The sequence below is a fragment of the Sphaeramia orbicularis genome, chromosome 13 (genome assembly GCF_902148855.1).
Source record: "Sphaeramia orbicularis chromosome 13, fSphaOr1.1, whole genome shotgun sequence".
NCBI lineage: Eukaryota > Metazoa > Chordata > Actinopteri > Kurtiformes > Apogonidae > Sphaeramia > Sphaeramia orbicularis.
The window spans coordinates 7,972,842-7,994,044 of record NC_043969.1 but is presented as its reverse complement, the minus strand read 5'-3'; the positions used below and the strand labels follow the sequence as shown (position 1 = coordinate 7,994,044).

Genomic DNA, 21,203 nt, shown 5'->3' with positions numbered 1-21,203 from the left:
GGACGGTTGGAGGAGTTCTTCTTTTGCCTGGACATGGAGTCAACAAGAGTGGCTGCCTTGTGGGTCTTTCTGCTGCTGGCGTTTGGATCATCTTGCGCCAAAGGTAAGCACAGAAGATGAATTTGGTGTGAACTAGTTTCCTTCCGTCTCTAATATTTCACACAATACGATCACAGAGGCCTGAAAATGTTGAGTTTGATATATGATCCTCACCTTTTTTTGTTTACTTTGAAGTTCTTTCCGATTCTTCTTTGTGCTCCATAAAACTTAATAAGCAAACCATTCTGCACCCCTCACTTTATGTCACAGTTTAAATTCCATTCCTGTCTAACTTTCCCACACAATCACTCTTTCAGGTTTCAGTCTCATCTTTCAGCATCGTTTACTGTGAACTAACACTTTCTTCCATACTCGCTTCTTATGGAGCTTCCGAACTTTCCTAAATCAGTGCACTCAGTACTTGTGGAGTTGTGCAACTGGCTGTTATCAGCATTTTATCAGGTACAATTTGTCTACTGTATCAAATTACCTGACAGATAGATAAGAGAGCAGATGTGACAGCTGCTGCAACAAACAATCCCTGGGATTCAAGTCCCCAAGGCCTAAAAACAGCAGGTAACAGGATTTTTATTCTGCTCACATTGATATCTGCAGGATGCACATGGAAACACTCGCTTGAAGTTGGTTCAAAGCAGACAGTGTAGTGAGATACTATACATAATTCACAAAAGGCTACCTGTTTAACAGTTTGCTTCGATCTGCAGCTTTTGCTCTGGAGAGGCTGATCCTTTGGTTAAAAAATAGCAAAAAACAAAAACACAAAAGCTCAAGTAACTTTTTAATTGACCAGTAGTACAATATTTACCAAAAATGGCATCATCTGTGCACTGAAGCTTATCTGCATTTTCCTTCAGTTGAAGAGGAGAACCCAGAGTACTGGAGGTCTCAGGCCCGGAAGACTTTGCAGTCAGTGCTGGACAGGAAGCTCAACACCAATGTGGCCAAGAACATCCTGTTTTTTCTTGGAGATGGTAGGTTACTCAACATTTCCTCTCATTTATAACGCTAGCAAGTCTGGATGGACAACTTAGGAAACTAAAAGTCTGACCCACTTTTTATTATTTTGGCACCTGTCTTCCCTGTTTCCTGTTTCATTTTTCACCAGTGCACACCTAAAAAAATATTTCAAAGGAAATAAGACATATGACTTTGAGAACATACTGCAGAGGGAGGCACTTTAATGATGACAGAGTATACAAAAACTGGGTGAATCAAATATACGTCATGTGCACCAGGTATGGGAATCACAACCTACACTGCAGCTCGAATCCTCAAGGGACAGCTGCAGAACCAGTCGGGAGAGGACACAGTGATGACCATGGACACCTTCCCTAATGTGGGCTTGCTCAAGGTACACACACAACAGATGCACACCCACCTACATGCATGAAATATTTTAATGTCCCATGTATACATATCCATCCACGTCACCCATGGGTGCACTCAGAACATGTGTCATACAGTCAGACCAGTTTTATTCATAGGCCTAAAATCCCACATTTATCTCATGGGGTTTTACAGCCAGTGCAGCACATGACAGCGTCTATCCTCAGACACATATGATGAATGTGAATGCAATCAGTCCCTTGGTCATGCATCTGCTGCATGACAGCTGCCACATTATGCATACAGTATGCAGTTATAGTGTTATTAGGGGAGCTTAGTTTAGATTTATTTCTCAATTTGCTCACAAATATGTATGTAAATGAGAATGCGCACATATGGAAAGTTGATTTGTCTTGGCTTTGCAGCTTTATCCATATCAGGGATGCTTGCTGCAATGCAGGGAGGAAAATGATTTTTAAGTCAGTGATAAAATATATTTTTCTCCATCTATCTACTACAATGAAGTTAGTTATTTTGATTCATGCACTTTAAATACCATGCATGTATTAATGAGAAATAGTTGTATTAGTAGTGTTGTAGTTTCATACAAAATGTCATTTCTGCCCTCTCAAACCTTTTTGTTTTCTGCATGCAAACACATAACATGTTTTATTTAAATGCAGATACATCATTCTGACATTTTCAGTTACTCTTTTTTCCATGGTTTTAAAAAGTTTAAAACTGTTAAGAGTTACACTGCAACGATTCACCATACACAGGACAAAAATTAAAGAACAAATTAACACTAAAAATACTATGATGGAAAACAAAATTACAGACAATATTTTAAGACTCAGAATGTGTTGTAATTATACTAATACTTTTATAAGTGTGAAGCTAGATTTCCATATGAAATATTGAAGTTGAAGCTCACTAAGCAACATATATATTTTTTCAAGCTCATCCTTGTGTATGTGTGTTTTGCAGACCTATAGTGTGGACTTCCAGATCGCAGACAGTGCAGCCACAGCTACAGCTTATCTGTGTGGAGTGAAAACCAACCTGAACACCCTCGGCGTGAATGCAGCCGCTCGCAATGGCATCTGTAAGACTCAGAAGGGCAACGAGGTCACATCCATCCTGAAATGGGCCAAAGACGCAGGTTAGTCTCCAACAAAAAGCCTGTTTGATGTTGATGTTGCATTCACAGACTTCTTTTCACTGTGAGAAACCTTTCTATGAAAGCTAGATCTTTATATGTTGACTGTAATGACTCATAACGCGTTGGATCAGTGGTTACAACTTTCGATTCACAGCAAGATGGTTGGATTCATGGTCAAAGCAAAGTCTTTTTGTATGCAGCGTGCATGTTCTACATATTTTCATGCAGGTTTTCTCAGGGTGCTCCAATTTCCTCCGCTTTGACAAACATGTATCATATCAGTGCCCTTGACCCAGGTACTGGTTTGGATCTGGAGGTGGTCTTACAGCCCACAGTTCATAATGCACTAAGATGGATCAAATGTATGTACATACATATATATATATATACATATATATATATATATATATATATATATATATATATATATATATATATATATATATATATATATATATATATATACATACATATATATATATACAGTACAGGCCAAAAGTTTGGACACACCTTCTCATTCTTCGCATTTTCTTTATTTTCATGACTATTTACATTGTAGATTCTCACTGAAGGCATCAAAACTATGAATGAACACATGTGGAATTATGTACTTAACAAAAAAATGTGAAATAACTGAAAACATCTCTTATATTCTAGTTTCTTCAAAGTAGCCACCCTTAGCTCTGATGACTGTCTTGCACACCCTTGGCATTCTCTTGATGAGCATCAAGAGGTAGTCACCTGAAATGGTTTTCACTTCATAGCTGTGCCTTGTCAGGGTTACTTAGTGGAATTTCTTGCCTTATTGATGGGGTTGGGACCATCAGTTGTGTTGTGCAGAAGTCAGGTTGATGCACAGCTGACAGCCCTATTGGACAACTGTTAGAATGCATATTATGGCGAGAACCAATCAGCTAAGTAAAGACAAACGAGTGGCCATCATTACTTTAAGAAATGAAGGTCAGTCAGTCTAGAAAATTTCAAAAACTTTGAATGTGTCCCCAAGTGCAGTCGCAAAAACCATCAAGCGCTCCAACGAAACTGGCTCACATGAGGACCGCCCCAGGAAAGGAAGACCAAGAGTCACCTCTGATGCTGAAGATAAGTTCATCTGAGTCACCAGCCTCAGAAATCGCAAATTAACAGCAGCTCAGATTAGAGACCAGATGAATACCACACAGAGCTCTAGCAGCAGACACATCTCTACAACAACTGTTAAGAGGAGACTGCGTGAATCAGGCCTTCATGATCAAATAGCTGCTAGGAAACCACTGCTCAGGAGAGGCAACAAACAGAAGAGATTTATTTGGGCCAAGAAACCCAAGGAATGGACATTAGACCAGTGGAAATCTGTGCTTTGGTCTGATGAGTCCAAATTTGAGATCTTTGGATCCAACTGCCGTGTCTTTGTGCGACGCAGAAAAGGTGAACAGATGGATGCTACATGCCTGGTTCCCACCGTGAAGCATGGAGGGGGAGGTGTGATGGTGTGGGGGTGCTTTGCTGGTGACGCTGTTGGGGATTTATTCAAGATTGAAGGCAACCGGAATCAGCATGGCTACCACAGCATCCTGAAGTGACATGCCATTCCATCCGGTTTGCGTTTAGTTGGACCATCATTTATGTTTCAACAGGACAATGACCCCAAACACACCTCCAGGCTGTGTGAGGGATATTTGACCAAGAAGGAGAGTGATGGAGTGCTGCGCCAGATGACCTGGCCTCCACAGTCACCGGACCTGAACCCAATCGAGATGGTTTGGGGTGAGCTGGACCGCAGAGTGAAGGCAAAAGGGCCAACAAGTGCTAAGCATCTCTGGGAACTTCTTCAAGACTGTTGGGAAACCATTTCAGGTGACTACCTCTTGAAGATCATCAAGAGAATGCCAAGAGTGTGCAAAACAGTCATCAGAGCTAAGGGTGGCTACTTTGAAGAAACTAGAATATAAGAGATGTTTTCAGTTATTTCACACTTTTTTGTTAAGTACATAATTCCACATGTGTTCATTCATAGTTTTGATGCCTTCAGTGAGAATCTACAATGTAAATAGTCATGAAAATAAAGAAAATGCAAAGAATGAGAAGGTGTGTCCAAACTTTTGGCCTGTACTGTATATATATACATACACACACACACAACACACACACACACACACACACACACACACATATATATATATATATATATATATATATATATATATATATATATATATATATACACACACACACACACGCACATATGTATATGTGTGTGTGTGTGTATATATATATATATATATATATATATATATATATATATATATATATATATATATATATATATATATATATATACATACATACATACATACACATACAGGGTGGGGAAGCAAAAGTTACAATATTTTGAGGCAGGGATTGAAAGACAGTGTATGACCAGTTAGTTTATTGAAAGTCATGAGAATTTATTTGCCACAAGAAAATTTACATAATAGAAAATGTTTTTATTCTATGTGTCCTCCTTCTTTCTCAATAACTGCCTTCACACGCTTCCTGAAACTTGTGCAAGTGTTCCTCAAATATTCGGGTGACAACTTCTCGCATTCTTCTTTAATAGTATCTTCCAGACTTTCTCATAATAGTTTTGCTCATAGTCATTCTCTTCTTTACATTATAAACAGTCTTTATGGACACTCCAACTATCTTTGAAATCTCCTTTGGTGTGACGAGTGCATTCAGCAAATCACACACTCCTTGACATTTGCTTTCCTGATTACTCATATGGGCAAAAGTTTCTGAAAAGGTATGGATAATAGTGTTAGGTATGATGATGACATCAACATATGTTTGGTTTCAAAACAATTGACGTAGTGCCTGCTGAGAAAAAACAACTAAATGGTCATTGTAAATTTTGCTTCCCCACCCTGTATGTACGGGGTGAGTCAGAAAAAACGCTCTTTCCATTTAAAGAAATTGTACTGCTAAAACGGAAACACTGATTTTTCTTTTGACCATACAGTCATATTGATGTGGTTATTGAGCATGTCTGGTGATGTAGTCATAGATTTATTGCATTGCATAACAGAGTGATGGTCCATTGTTTATTGGGCACTGAAATACCTGCCAACACAATGTATGCCACAGTGAACAAACTTGAAATTAACAACAATTACAGGAGTCGGGGCTTTGCTTTCACACTCAGGACATAGGCCTACATGACAGTGCCCAGGGAGTTTTCATCATGGCAAGACCACAGCGATTGCAGGTATTATTTCCTCATCGAGTTGTCTGTTTGGGTCAGGAGAGAGAGTGGCCACCTAGATCCCCGGACTTGACCCCCCTTGATTTTTTCTTGTGGGGGTATCTTAAAAACCGTGTGTATCAGACTGTTCCACAAACTCTTCAGGAACTCCGAAATCGCATCACGGCTGAAATCCAAGCCCTACGACGAACACGAATGGCGAGAAGAGCTGTGTTAGAGATGCGACAACGAGCACAGATTTGCATCAATCTGAATGGTAGCCAGGTTGAAGGTCGTGCCAGACGACTTCGTTGAGACAAAACATTTTGATGGCGAGTAAACATGCTGTAATGGTTGACAATTTCAATTTCATTCACGGTGGCATAAACTGTGTTGGCAGATATTTCGGTGCACAATAAACAATGGACATTCCCTCTGTTATGCTATGCCATAAATCAATGATTCAATCGCCAGACATGCTCAATAACCACATCAATATGACTGTATAATCAAAAGAAAAATCAGCATTTCCATTTCAGTGGTACAATTTCTTTAAATGAAAAGAGCGTTTTTTCTGACTCACCCTACACACACACACACACACACACACACACACACACACACACACACACACATATATACATACATACATACATACACATATAAAATAATTAACTGAGAGAAAACATTCCACTTCAGCACAGTCGCCAGCCTAATTATGCAAAAGGAGCATAAATAACTTAATGTTTCAGTTACAAACTACTGGAGCTGTCCCACTGATGATGGTGTAAGTTCTCTGCACATGTCAACAGACTCAGCTGAAGCAAAATAGAACTACCGTTATAGATGACAACACCGTAGGTATAATAATGTCACTAAACTGTGCTGTGATTGAAGCAACAAATGGGACTGTGTAAGTCTCTGCAGAGAAGGAGGCAGATACCTGACACAGCCCTGCCGAGTCACACTTCAGCTCTGACGCCTCACAAAAGAAAATCCCCCAGGTCTTATACAGCCTCAGCAAAACCCAATTTTACAGCTAAGCGCTCTGCTGTGAGCCGTGGCGCCCCAGAAGAACAGTTTTACTTGGCAGCTGGGGAGTTTGGACCAACAGCAACCTGTGGCTAAAAGTTGCTGAAGAAGAAAACACCTTGACTTTAATCATGGCCTCCTATTATCAGCAGCTGTAAATATGTAATCATACACACAGGGTGGCATGGCACTGACCCCAGATAAAGTGTGTGCATGTTCCTTTCGTCAGTGATGTCCTTTGGAAGCAGCATTTGGAGTAGTTACCAGTCTTCCTTCATAACAGAAATTTGATGCGTCATTCCTTTGATGAGTCACAGGACAAGAAAGATACAGTGTTAGCAATTTGCTTATAATTCCAGTCTTTGAAATAAACTTGGGCCTATATTTCAAATCAAAAAAATTTGATAAGTAATATGGAGTATTTACCAACCCCAAAAAAATATTAGTATGAACCTTGCTCAAGCTGCAGTGTGTGGTTTGGGTCAATACCAGTAAGGACTACCAAAACCACCAACAGATCAATGTTATGCATTTACAGACTGTATGACTTTTGAATATTTGACAGTAGAAATACTACATTACTTATGATAACCTATGATTATGGTACATTTTACTCATTAAGACAGACAGGCAGGCAGGCAGGCAGACAGACAGACAGATAGACTTTATTGATTCCAAACTGGGAAATTGGTGCAGCAGCATCACACAGTAAACTATACAACACAAAAGCAAAAGGACTATACATAATAGGTGTACATAAGTAAGACCCAGGGCTCTAAAAATAAAACTGAATTGAATTGAAAGTTGAGAGTAAATCAATTGTGAATGTCAGTCCTGTCTTTGTCACAATAAGAATTATATTCCTTATGAATCATCTTGGGACAATAGGTCACAAGAAAGGATTACTGTAAAGGCTGACAACAAAAAGACAAGAGTCTAATGATTTACCCTACTTTACTGTTGTCTCCTCAGCTGTACCCATGAAACACTGACCTACTTTCTGGTGTCTGAATGTAGAGCTGGAACTAGCACACAGCAGAATAAAAAATAAAGCACTAGAAATGTTCTTAGTCTTATTTCCAGCTTTCACTTATGGGTGGAAGAAGTATTTTGATCTTTTATTTTAACAAAAGCAAAAATAACACAATTTAGGTGTACTTAATTACAAGTACAAGTCTTGAATTCAAAATATAATTTAACTAAAACTACAGATGTATTATATTTGTAAATGTAAATTATGTATGAAGCCGAATGGCCCCTTCAAAGTACATGTTAGAATTGGTTGTGGAGTCAATGTTAGATACTTCCTATACTCCAGGGTATATTAGTTGTATAGTACTGCATCTTACCATTTTTATATAATACTATCCAGGTAATTGAGCAAAACAATATTTCCCATGTGAAATATAGACTTGCATAAGACTGAAACACTCCCAGTAATTCCAGTAAAAGAATGTCAAAACTGTTCTTGTGGAGTATTCATTTACATATGTTTTCACCACTGATTTTCAGCATGAACGTAATGCTTAAACCCAACCTTGATTTCTAGGAAAGTCTGTTGGGATTGTAACAACTACGCGAGTCCAACACGCCACCCCAGCAGCCACCTACGCCCACAGCGCCAGCAGGAAGTGGTACAGTGATGCCGACATGCCTGCATCTGCAAAGAAGGAGGGCTGCACTGACATCGCCTCTCAACTGCTCAACAACACTGACATAGACGTAAGGTCATCTGTTCATGTTAGGTTCTAACATTACAGAGGTTCCACTGCATCTATGTGTACACTCACGGAAGAAATGATTAGACCATCAAAAGTCATCCAAAACAATGGTAATGCAATCAAGTACTAACTCCTGTGTGTGTCACGTGACTAAAACAGACAGAAAAGAAAACATGGAATGCCTAAAAACACTGTTTTTGGCAGTACAATGACATAGATATTGATGTAAGAGCTTACGTGATTTTGGTTATTATCAAGAAAACCGTGGAAAATGGCAAGATATCAGCCCTTAAATTAAACTCTTATGAGCTATTTTTGTTGTTATCATTATATTTGTTCAAACAAATGTACCGTTAGTTGTACCAGACATTAAAATGAACAAGAAATTGAAGAAAACAAGGGTAATCTGATAATTTTTTCCACAACTGTATTTTGTTTGTCCAGGTGATCATCGGTGGTGGTAGGAAGTACATGACCCCTAGAGGAACCAAAGACCCAGAATACCCCAGGGATTATAAATCCAGGGGCAAGAGACAGGATGGACGCAACCTCATCAATGAATGGCAGAGCATGAAAATGGGGAAGGTAATGTATCTGTGACTGAGAATATACTGACATCACCTTCATCTTGTGTATGTCACTGCTCTTTCAGTTTGTAGAAACTGGATTAATCATTAGGTCTGTGATCAATATGTTGTTTTTAGATAGAGGATTTATTGAAGCTCTTGGAATGTATCCAGAAATTCAGCTGATTCCTTTTCCACTTAAACCTTTCTCATGGCTTCTGTGAGCCTCTAACACCTGTTTTTTTTTATTTCATTGTAAATCAAGCATAACACGTTGCATGACCTTAATCCAGCAGAAAATACAATCAGTCTTTGTTGTCTCCTGTTATTTGCCTGGGAACCAACTGCAAACAAAATAACACACAAACATCGATGTGTAGTTTGTGCTGTATGTGTCTAGGGTAGAATGTATCACAACTAAATTTATGTAAAAGACTGAGAAACCCCCTTAGATCATATACTATCAAAGTACCAGTTTGATAAAAGCACAATATCTATGATCAGTCTTTTGCCATTATTTTGATAATAACCCAGAATAGATATTTAAACAGGGAAAACGACTCCAGAAAATATAAATATAGATAAAAATCTAAATTCTGTGTACAGGTAGATGATATGACATCATCTCATAGCACTATGGAAAAATGATGTCAATTTTCCAGAGATCTGCCATGGTCTTGTCAGACCTCTTAAATTACAATATGCAGGAAGGTTATTATGTCAAAGTCCTCTGAACTTTTAATCTATACAGGGTGGGGAAGCAAAATTTACAATGAACGTTTAGTTGTTTTTTTCTCAGCAGGCACTACGTCAATTGTTTTGAAACCAAACATATATTGATGTCATAGTCATACCTAACACTATTATCCATACCTTTTCAGAAACTTTTGTCCATATGAGTAATCAGGAAAGCAAACATCAAAGAGTGTGTGATTTGCTGAATGCACTCGTCACACCAAAGGAGATTTCAAAAATAGTTGGAGTGTCCATAAAGACTGTTTATAATTTAAAGAAGAGAATGACTATGAGCAAAACTATTATGAGAAAGTCTGGAAGATACTTTAAGGAAGAATGGGAGAAGCTGTCACCCTAATATTTGAGGAACAATTGCGCAAGTTTCAGGAAGCGTGTGAAGGCAGTTATTGAGAAAGAAGGAGGACACATAGAATAAAAACATTTTCTATTATGTAAATTTTCTTGTGACAAATAAATTCTCATGACTTTCAATAAACTAATTGGTCATACACTGTCTTTCAATCCCTGCCTCAAAATATTGTAAATTTTGCTTCCCCACCCCGTATACTGTAAACAAACAGTCTACAATAGAGAATGACTCATGTTGCAAAAGCCTCATACAGTGTTCCTCCCACTCATGTTCATCACCTGTGTGTTATAAAGGTTGCTCGCTATGTGTGGAATAAAAATGATTTTGATGCTGTTGACCCTGAAACCACTGACTACCTCATGGGTAAGTAGTTTCCTTTCTTTTCTTGTCTTCTTTTATTCCATTATGTCCTTACAGAGTACAACATCAAATGGGACTGTAGTGTCCTTGGACCGTTCACAGGCCTACGTATTTTATCTAGTATTAAGTGTGTCAGTTTTGAGCACACTTCCGTATCTGACCTATATAATGTTGTCATTGTGCTACAACATATGCAATGCATTTTTAAATCAAATTTATGGTTAATTCTAACATCACTGCTTAGTTCTGATTTTTCAAAAATATAATTTGTTACAGTTCCTGTAGGGGTTGAGCATTCTTAAACAGTTAAATGTACTGTTAATAACATTTTCTGTATTATATAGGACACAGACTCCTAATCTTTTTCAGCTTCAGAACCAATAGCGATCTTGGTGCCTTGCCACATTTTTTACTAACTCTTCCACCAAAAAACAGTGTGAAAGAAATGCCCTTTTTCTGTCTTACCCATATTAAGGACAACTGTGCATGTATGTCATCAAGTTAACATCTTGTTATACTTCATAGTGATGTTAGATACATACACACTTACAAACACACGAAACAAACACTACAAATGTTAAAGTACATAAAGAAATGTACGACCAACCAGCTTTAATGTCCACTTTAAAACTCTCAAGAAAAAATATTTTTCTTTACCATTAAAATGAGCATGCTTCATTCGAAAAATTCTGTTCAGTTTGTTCATTTTTAGCTCAGTGGTTGATAGACCATGAGCTATTGTGAAGGCGCTGTATCTGGTGTCATTGTTGCTGTTGTCGTCATGTTCGTTGTCTTCATCGTCATCATCGTCTTTGTTAGTCTTCATTAGTCGTCAAGCATCTTCTCCAAAAAAAAACTACTGGTCAGATTAATTTCAAATTTTATATGTAGCTTCCTTGAGACAATGTCTACAAAGTTTTAAACAGTTTTGAGAAATTTTTATTTTTGCATTTTTTTTTTACACATTTTTTTTAAAAATTAAACATTTTTCTTTACTTATAAAAGGCCATATTTTGATGGCTTATAACATGGAAATGGTTAGAGATATCAGTGTAGTTTAGTTACTACTGAGCACTGACAGGAAGTCATATGTGGACTTTCATTTAATTTGTTGAGTTCTCCTCCAGTGAAAGTACCACCCATTTCTATTGGGAGATTGATCTTCTGCATCTAACCACAGGACTCTAACATAGCGGCAGAACCTGACAACCTCGCAAATTCAACTTGTTATTGATTCTTGATGGAACAACTACAGGATCATTGCCCTTATTTTTATTTTCATTATGGAGCATCGCCAACATAACACACACTTAAGTTTCTGCTGCACACAGCATCAGAAATGAATAGACACATAATGTATTTGAAACAAATACACATTTTTTTGCAAAGGCTGAGACAGAAACTGATTTTTAACATTACTTACATGTCACACTAGCATCATTCAAAGCCATGCAAACTGTACAATATGTTAAACTGAAATGACCACATCAGCAGCAGGGCTTTGGTCTCAAATCCTTTCAGCTATTACTTACTCTTTACTTAACAGACAGATTTATTTCCCCCTCGACATTCACTCATTTTAGTTAAAGCAGTTACTGAAGGAAATATCTGACTGTTAAATTCAGTTAAAATGTCCTGACTTTTTCATGGATAATTCTTCATACTTTTAAATAATACAATACATAATCATATCATCACATAGGTAAATATTCAGGGTAATGAAGTCAGAAGCGAAAACCAAAAAAAATTAATACATTAGATTTACATAAGTAAATGAAGGTATATTAGTATCATAAGATAATAGGTTTTCTTAGTTACTTAAACTGATGTCTGTTGTTTGGTGTAACACAGACAGCAGAGTGTGGTTTCTCACAGCTTTCATGCAACAAACAACTGTTGCATCAAAGCACAAAGTACAGCTGTTAATGAGCAAGATTAAAGCTCTGCAACTGTAAAGTAAAAAAAAAAAAAAAAGTCAGAAGACAAATGCCAAAAAGTCTCCATAGAACTGAAATGTGGATAGTTGTCCATGGTTTCATCGTCACAAAAGACCCCTTTCATATTACACTTTTGATCCACTGTCAATGCAGAAATATTCATTATTGCAGCTTTAAAGAATTACATATGATATGGTATAAAAATACCAAAGCTAGTATCCACAACTATTTATTAATTACCATTATCTTAGAATTATTATTATTTTTTTAAACTTAACATGTTGATGCACAAGTAAGGAAGCTGATAATTTCAAGCAATGTCCCAAAAATAAGTGAGTAAAGTAGTAGGAAATGTTGTTGTGGGTTCCACACAAATGGAGAGAATTCTCAAAGAAGCACTGAAGCTACTTTTGAGGCCTTCGTGTTACCAAGACTTTTTTTAAATTTAAAATATCTGTGTGGTGTTGCGGAGTGGGGGAGACGAAATGAGGCAGTCATACTTGTGTTTCTTCTGGCCTGGGTGGATAAGCACTAAAGAGAAAACTTCTTGAAGATGTGATGTGCTATCTCCTGCGGGCTGAGAATAGTGGTGATAGGAGGAAGGGTATAAAACACACATCCACCATGCCTTCGCTGTTCTTCCTCTCTCCCCTTCAGCTCTGTTTGAACCTGGTGATCTGCGCTTCGAAGCCGACAGAAACCCAAACATGGACCCATCTATCATCGAGACCACAGAAAAGGCCATCCGCATCCTCCAGAAAAACCCAAAGGGCTTCTTTTTGCTAGTGGAAGGTGAGGACAACAGCTTCGTCCATTTTGCACACAGTCCTTTCCATTTAATTTGTCCGGTTAATGGAATTCCAGGAGAGACATGGCACTGCTAAAAATAGAAAAAAAAAAAAAAACATGTGGTGGATCAATCTAATCATTGAAGGCTACGTAGCACTTCAACAACTACTGACCTAAATGTGTATTATATTTGTTCTTATATATAGCAACCTCAGTACTGGTAGTATTGCATCTAGGTATCATCTTTGTGGTGTCTTCAGTAGTGATGCCCTCCATAATCCATCCTGCTACAGAACTGTGTGTGCAAATGAATGGGCTGAAGTGACATTGATTCTGCATACAGCTCAATGAGAGTGTTAGCGAATGTGGTGGGCTGATGTGTTTCTGTTCCACACGGCTGCCTCCCCAGCCTCCTCATCCATCTCTCTTTTAATCTGAGGCAGCCGCTTGGGGACTCTGTGCTGCAATGGAGTGTCTTTACAATGACTTTAAAATAACCAGCAAATGTATAAATAGAAGCAGGCATATGGTGCACCCAATCACTGACATCTCATTCAGAGCAAAACTTATTAACCTGAGTCTGCTTCACTTTCCCATTCAGCAGGTGGAGGAAGGAGGCACAATGACGAAACGCTAAAGGTGTAAAAATAAACCTTATATGAACTGAGACCTAAGAGTAAGATAGAAAGTGTCTCTGCTACTGAGTCTTAAGCCATTCAAGACTGAGTGAAGTCTTGAGTGCCAAAAAAAAACAAAAAAAACAGGATAAATGTCAAGTCCTGATGAAGTATCCAATTATTTCACACAAAAGTATCAAATCATTCGACTCAGAGTCAGGTTTTAAGTCATTAGTGGTAAATCCAGGTTGAGTATCGAGTCTCAGAGATAAGTACAGGTCAAGTGTTAAGTCATCCAATGCAAACACAAACGTATCCATATCCAATGTGAGGAGGGTTGTTACTCTTAAAATGTGTTTCACTGCAGACTACAGAATACATGCCCTTAAATGTAATTTGTAATGCATTTTAAATACATTGCATTACTTTAACCCATAAAGACCCTGCTCTATTTTTATGGCAGTTCCCAAATGACTTTTTTCTCTCTATTGAATCTTTCATAAGTGATTTATTACTGTTTATTATAATAATATTATCCTCTATATTTTATGTTTGTTTCAGGAAAAAATCAGGCATTTTCCCATATTTAATTTACTGATCATGTAGATGTTCACTCAAGCTCTGAGTAAAGTTGAGGGTTATTATATCAGAAACAGAGAAAAGTGAGGAAAAAGTGACTTTTTCAGCAAAATATATCATTACCTGAACATAAACCAAGTGTCTCCATCTATTGTCATTTATCAAACTATATGGGTTTTACAATTAAATCAATGTTGTAGAAGATGACATTGTTTCCACATTCATTACAGAGCCTCTTGAACGTATAAATGGGTCATATCTGATGACCATGAAAACATGACAAACTGCATTTTACACTAATTATTTTCATGCATTGATAGGATTAGTGGATCAACAGGTATTAAACATTTTAGATCAGTAGATGCTTTTAGTCAACGGTGGATGTTTGGGTTAATAATGTGTTCCATGTAACTATTTAATGAATAGAGTACATCTACGTTTCCAAAGCAGGCCAAACTCAGTGTATATGAGCCCTTGTGACGAAGATAGAAACTGTAAGTAAATGGAAATACAAATGTGTGACACAAAATTATGCTGAGCTAATTAGCATGCTAGCTGACAGATCTATATGAACTAATACTAACACAAACTAATGAAGCTAAGTCATGCACTTTATTGTACTGAAGTACTGGTAAACTTCATGACAAAATTGTTTAAGGTTTTGTTTGTGTATTTTTTACTGTAATTCCTTAAATACTGCCTGGCAGGAAGAAATGTCACCTGTCTTTGGATAGCCTATATGGGTGATTTAAAGACCCAGTGTTACTTTTATGGTAGTTCCCAAATTTCTTAAGTGATTTATCACCATTTATTCTAATAATATGGTCAATATTTTTGCATTCTTAAGTGAAAATCAGGTATTTTTCTATATTAATTTACTGATCATGATTGATGTTCATAAAAGCTCAAATTAAAATTGAAGGTTATTATATAAAAAAACAGAAAAATTGGAGGAAAACATGACTTTATCAGTCAGTTCATATCATTAACTTAACATGAAAACAAGTGTCTCCATCCACTGTGATTTATCAAACTCCATGGGTTTTACTGGTGAATCAATGTTGTAGAAGATGATGGTATTTCCATGTTAACCACAGAGCCTCTGAACATCCAAATGGATCATATCTGATGACCATGAAAAGATGATGAACTGCATTTTATACCAATTATACACATGTATTGATAGGATTAATGGATCAACAGTTATTTAACTTCTTATATCAGTAAATGATTTTGGCTGCCAGTGGGTGTTTGGGTCTTTATGGGTTAAATACCCATAAAGTTGGAATCATTTTGTAATAATTTTTTGGGATAGTTTTCAGACACATTCCTCTTTTTATTCCTATTTATTCCCTTTTAGTCACACTTGAGTAACACTTTATCTGTCAAGAATAAATCACATTGTCACAATCACTTCATGAGAAGAGTTAAAAATATTTTATCCCAAGTTTTTGGACAAAAGTGTAAACGTATAATTATTATGGAGGGGGAAATAGATTATAGAGACCATAACTGTTTCTGTACAAAGCTGTAAATATGCTTATTGGAGGTGTAGAGTTGAACATTTTATCACAGGGACCCCCCCCCATAGTGGACACCCGAGTTACCACAGATTTTGACACTTCCACATTCCACATTGGCTTCACCTTTCAGCCTTTCTTATATGATATTAGTGATGCAGACTTTAAAAAGTAAGCCTTATTTAGATTGTAACTGTAAGTACATTTAGTTCCTCATATTTCTTGATGTTTTTAATCTCCTAAGACCCAGTTACGGGTTTTCTTTCCACATTTGTAGGCAAGAATTTCACAACTTTATACAAAAAAAAAGAAAAGAAAACTGTCCACCACAAAGGACATTAAATAAAAATTTTAAAAACTGCATCTGAAAAAACAGTTGCATCATGATGTTTCCAATATAGGCATTTATTTAATATGAAACAAAAAAAGCTTGTACTTTGCTGACATTTCCTGGGTCTTAGGAGGTTAAATACACATATTCTGCTGTTCCCCAACTAAACACTGCACACATCAAGTATCAAGTCATTCATAAAGAGTGGAAGCAAGGGTAAAGGAATTCAACTGAGCCTATTTGCGCACAACTGAAACACATTTTCCCATGGCAGCTTGAATCATGTCTCAAATCCACCAGGAGTTTATTACCAAACTCAGTGAGACACATTAGATTTGAGGCAATTCCAATTTTTGTTCTAAAGCTATTTTTTAATGCATTTTTTTTTTTTTTTTTTTTTATTTCTATCAAGTCCACTTTTCACAAGGCAGAGTTCCAATCTGTGTTTTCTGTTGTTCTTATGATAAATTTCTCTTATTTCCTCTGTCTTCATCCTATTAAGCCTGCCTAATTAAAGAAGGAAAAATGAGGAAATTAAGCAAAGCCATTTTGTTTAATTAAACTGTCACGGTTACATTTCCATTTACAAAGCACTGTTTCTCAAGTTTGAGGGAAAGAACCATCATTTTTCTTTTGTCTCATTTAAAGTCCCAGTCAGAGGCAGGAGACCAAACCCCCACCAATGCTCCTATTTAACCTTTGGCTCCCTCTGTGTTCAGGTGGACGCATTGACCAGGCTCACCACGCAGGGAGGGGGTACATGGCGCTCCATGAGACGGTCGCTTTTGACAACGCCATTGCCAAGGGTCTTGAACTCACCAAAGAAGAGGAGACTCTCACAATAGTCATGGCTGACCACTCCCACCCTTTCACCTTCAATGGATACCCATTTCGAGGACAAAGCATTCTGGGTAATTTGAATCTGACTCATTTAATGTGATTTCTTAGAGATGCAGGTCCTTCATCGTGATATGATGCTCATGCCTTTTTTCACACATGACAAGAGAATTTCACCCCCTTTCGATGCTGAAAAAACATCTTTCTTGCCTCTGTTCTCCATCTATCTGCCCCCCTCCAGGTGTGTTTATACCCTGTGACAATAGAGCAGAAACTCAGTGGCATTTTGTGCTCTTTGTGTGTGTTTCCTTGAGTATGTGAAGCCTCTCACCGCACTGCTGGCGTTCTCTCAGCTTCAGTGTTCCTCTGCCACTAGCAGCTTGACATTTCCTCTGCTTTCTCTCCCCTGCAATTACAGACCGGGTAAACACATATAGCCGGCAGCCTTTCTCTCTGTCGCCTTTCTATTTCAGTTTCTTTCCTTGTCTTTCTGTTTCCTGTCCTGTCTCTGACCACTGACGCCTTTGTCTCTCTTTGTCTTACACCATTCCCTCCATTCGTTTCTCTGACTCTGACAGCTGTCCCTGTCAGTTAATCTCCCTTTGGACCGTGCCTGTGTTGACCTTATTCATTTCTTCCCTTTATTCCTTTACAACTTCTGACTCTATGTGACTGAAGACACTGGTTTTCAATGAAACGTTTAGTGTCTTGAAATGGTACAGATTTAAGGTATTTGTACTTTACTTGAGTATTTCTTTTTTCTGCTGCTTTTAACTCTTACTCTACTACCTCACAAAAGGAAATTCTGTACGTTTTACACCACTACATTAGTTACACTTCAGATTACAGTTTAACATACCCCTCCTGTCCAACCCACCAAAACGATGTCTCCAAATGTATTGATTTTGAAGCTTTGTGATAAATTGAGGGTGTTCTTGTTCTCTTTTGGGCTGAGAACATACTTGTCCTTCTAAAGCTAAATAATTTCTTTAAAACCCCTCTTGGATTAGCTGCAAAATGTGATGTTACAAAGAAAACTGGGATGTTTTTCTAAGCAGGTGCAAAGCTTTTTAGAGCAATTACAATTCCAAACATGTGACAATCTAATACAATATAATGCAATTCCATAGATTAACTACTGACAGTGTATCAAGTAGATAAAATGAGGTCAACCATGTGTAATAAAATGCACCATACACATTAATGATTAAGAGAGCAGTAATTTGAATCCAAAAACATCAGATAGATAAGTAACGCACTGAAAGGGACCATTTTACTTCACAATAACTATTTTTCGTTCCAAGTAAATTCGACTGATTATACTCCGTACTTTTACTTTGTAATGAATGTCAACTTGTACTTCTACTTATGTACAGGATATGACTGTCTCTCCTTTAAGTGGCATTTCCAACCTGTTCATAAATAAAATCATTTAAAAGCTGATGTTTTTGAAAAAAAAATAAAGTAAGACATTTTTTATATATCAGTGTCAAGCCCCAGATGCTCATATCGATTTAGCACTTGTGTGAGATGGTGCTGCTCCGGCCTGTCTGTTCTTTCATACCTGTTTTATCCTTATTTACCCTTCCTCTTCCTCCTCCTCCTCCTTCTCCTCCTCCTCTTCTTCCTCCCAGCGGTGCAGCTGTGATTAATGTGCTTGTGAAACTCTAAGCTCTTCATCAGTGGGGAGACTCACCAGGCTAATGGCTCATCTGGAGAGAAACACTGAGACACTCAACCAGCTTTAGACCTCCTGCTGCACTCTGGGGATCCACAGAACCTTCTTCTGTGTCCGCATGTGTCTATGCACGTGTTTAGCTCTCTAAGGTAGAGAGAAAACAGAAAAACATGGAAAATAAGTCAAGGAATATGAAGCTTTTAATGTTGTATTTTGCAGGTAAATCTCCACTGTGGGCTATGGATTTCCGTCCTTACACCACACTGATGTACGGAAATGGACCAGGGCACAAAGTCGTCAATGGCACACGCCCTGACATCCGTGATGTTGACACTAGTAAGAAATCAGCACTGTACATATATCACTTGCTATATCCTTGAGCTGTCACACTCCTTCCACAGATCAATGATTTATTTTTGTCTTTATTGTCCTTAGTGTGAATCCACTCATGCACATTCAAGCTGAAAACACTGGGAAAAAGATGAAAAGCCACTTTGTTTCCATCTTTTACATATATTGTTTTTATGAGGTTTACAGGGTTTATAATTACTCAGACAAGAGCCACTTATTTCAAGAGACGGCGAAAACACAACCAGTTGAATGACACCACTTTAAATAGCAGGAGGAAAAAAATCACTACAACAGATCAATATGACAATAATAAGGAAAATCATCAGTATAAATAGTAAAGTACCAAACACTGGGACAAACAGATGTACCAAAACTTGCTGAATAATAATAATAATAATAATAATAATAATAATAATAATAATAATAATAATAATGATGGATTAGATTTCTATAACGCTTTTCAAGGCACCCAAAGCACTTCGCGTTACTGATCCGAAATTCAGTTGCTCTCACATTCTCACTCTGGTGGTGGTAAACTACGTTTGTAGCCACAGCTGCCCCGGGGCAGACTGACAGAAGCTCCGATCACCACCACACATTTATACACATTCATACACCGGAGAAAGAAAAATGCAGAAATCAACGACTGTTCAGTTCATTTCGAGTTCATTTTGCTTCTGTCATTAAAATCTTTTTTGTGCCAAAGAAACTATGGGTCTAATGAAAATGAAACTGTTGTACCATAGTACATACATGAACCGTGCTATACAGTACATAACTAGCATGGTTCATATATATTTTTTCATTTTTCTGATTAAATTTGTATTGCCATTTTAGTACCTCAGAAACTTAAGTGAAAGACTTGGATAGCCAGTTATTTCAACCAACATTAGATTGATTATGACTCTATCTTTGCATTGTTTGTGCGGGTAAATATTATTTAATCTTTATTATTCAGTCATGAGCCTCTTGTTTCTGTCTACTTTCCAGAAACTAAAGACTATGTCCAAATGGCCGCGGTGCCAACAGAGTCGGCCACTCACAGCGGAGAAGATGTGGTCGTGCTCGCCCGTGGCCCCATGGCCCACCTCTTTGACGGCGTCCAGGAGCAGAACTACGTCGCCCACGCCATGGGCTACGCTTCTTGTTTGGGCTCTGATCTGAGGCACTGTCAGGGACCAGACCCACCTCAAACATCTGCAGTTCATACCACATTCAGTAATGACAAAAACAGTGCTCCAGGCGGGGGGGCTCTGGGATCAGCAGCTTTGCTCAGCAGCCTTCTTTCTGCACTGCTGGCATACACTGTGCTGATGTGAGATCCCAATTCTTTAATGAGCTGTATTGATCTCACTGCACACTTGCCAAATCAGGGAGGTCAGAGGTCACGTTGACAGCAGAATGCTCAAGAAACCTCAAGTAAGGTAGATGTGCTTGTGGGCTTTTTCAATCCTGGTAATTTCCTAATGAGCAAAGAGAAAAATCATTGCTAACAGCTATTTATAAAATTTGCTGATGAAGGTGAAAAAGCACAGAATTGAATAATTAATAGTCCATTTTGTTCCTGTTTTTCAGTGCTGATATAGGTTGATTTTGCTTTTATTGTACTTGTATCCAATAAAACAATCTGATACCATATCACCATAAACTAGGTATTTGAATATTTTGAATGGAAACTATCAGCATCACATATCAGTGTCTCAAGCTGTTTCACTCAATGTATAAAAGCCTGTATCTGTTAATTACATCTTACATGTACTGTAAGAGTAAATTTGGAACACCTAGAATTAAACATTGAGTTCATTAGGGAATACACTGACCTCATCTTACCACAGCATGATGAAGTTCATTTTACTTTTTTATTTACGTGTTAATAGAGAATTCCTTGGTCATTCTCTGTATATGACTTATATTTAAAAATAAACTGAAAGTGAACATCAGTATCATGAGTTTTAGTGCTCCACTGTAGTGAAGTTCTAAACCAGGGATGTCAAACTTATTTTCTTCCA

At 37.6% G+C, this 21,203-nt stretch overlaps 1 protein-coding gene across 1 annotated transcript; it reads left to right on the top strand.

Moving 5' to 3' along the window:
* Window positions 1-33: 33 nt before the first annotated feature.
* alp3 (alkaline phosphatase 3) lies at window positions 34-20,722 on the top strand. The gene is made up of 11 exons (XM_030152353.1): window positions 34-103; window positions 915-1,031; window positions 1,296-1,411; window positions 2,374-2,548; window positions 8,353-8,525; window positions 8,969-9,109; window positions 10,489-10,558; window positions 13,150-13,284; window positions 17,048-17,239; window positions 19,063-19,179; window positions 20,185-20,722. Exons 1-11 carry the CDS (start codon window positions 34-36, stop codon window positions 20,511-20,513), a joined length of 1,635 nt encoding a protein of 544 aa, XP_030008213.1. The 3' UTR covers window positions 20,514-20,722.
* The last annotated feature ends 481 nt before the right edge of the window (window positions 20,723-21,203 follow it).

Excerpts from the sequence above, each read along its gene's own strand:
- alp3 (XM_030152353.1), top strand. The coding sequence starts at position 34 with ATGGAGTCAACAAGAGTGGCTGCCTTGTGGGTCTTTCTGCTGCTGGCG. Across the intron at positions 10,559-13,149 it reads AACCACTGACTACCTCATGG|CTCTGTTTGAACCTGGTGAT; the intron begins GTAAGTAGTTTC and ends TCTCCCCTTCAG. Across the intron at positions 13,285-17,047 it reads CTTCTTTTTGCTAGTGGAAG|GTGGACGCATTGACCAGGCT; the intron begins GTGAGGACAACA and ends CTCTGTGTTCAG.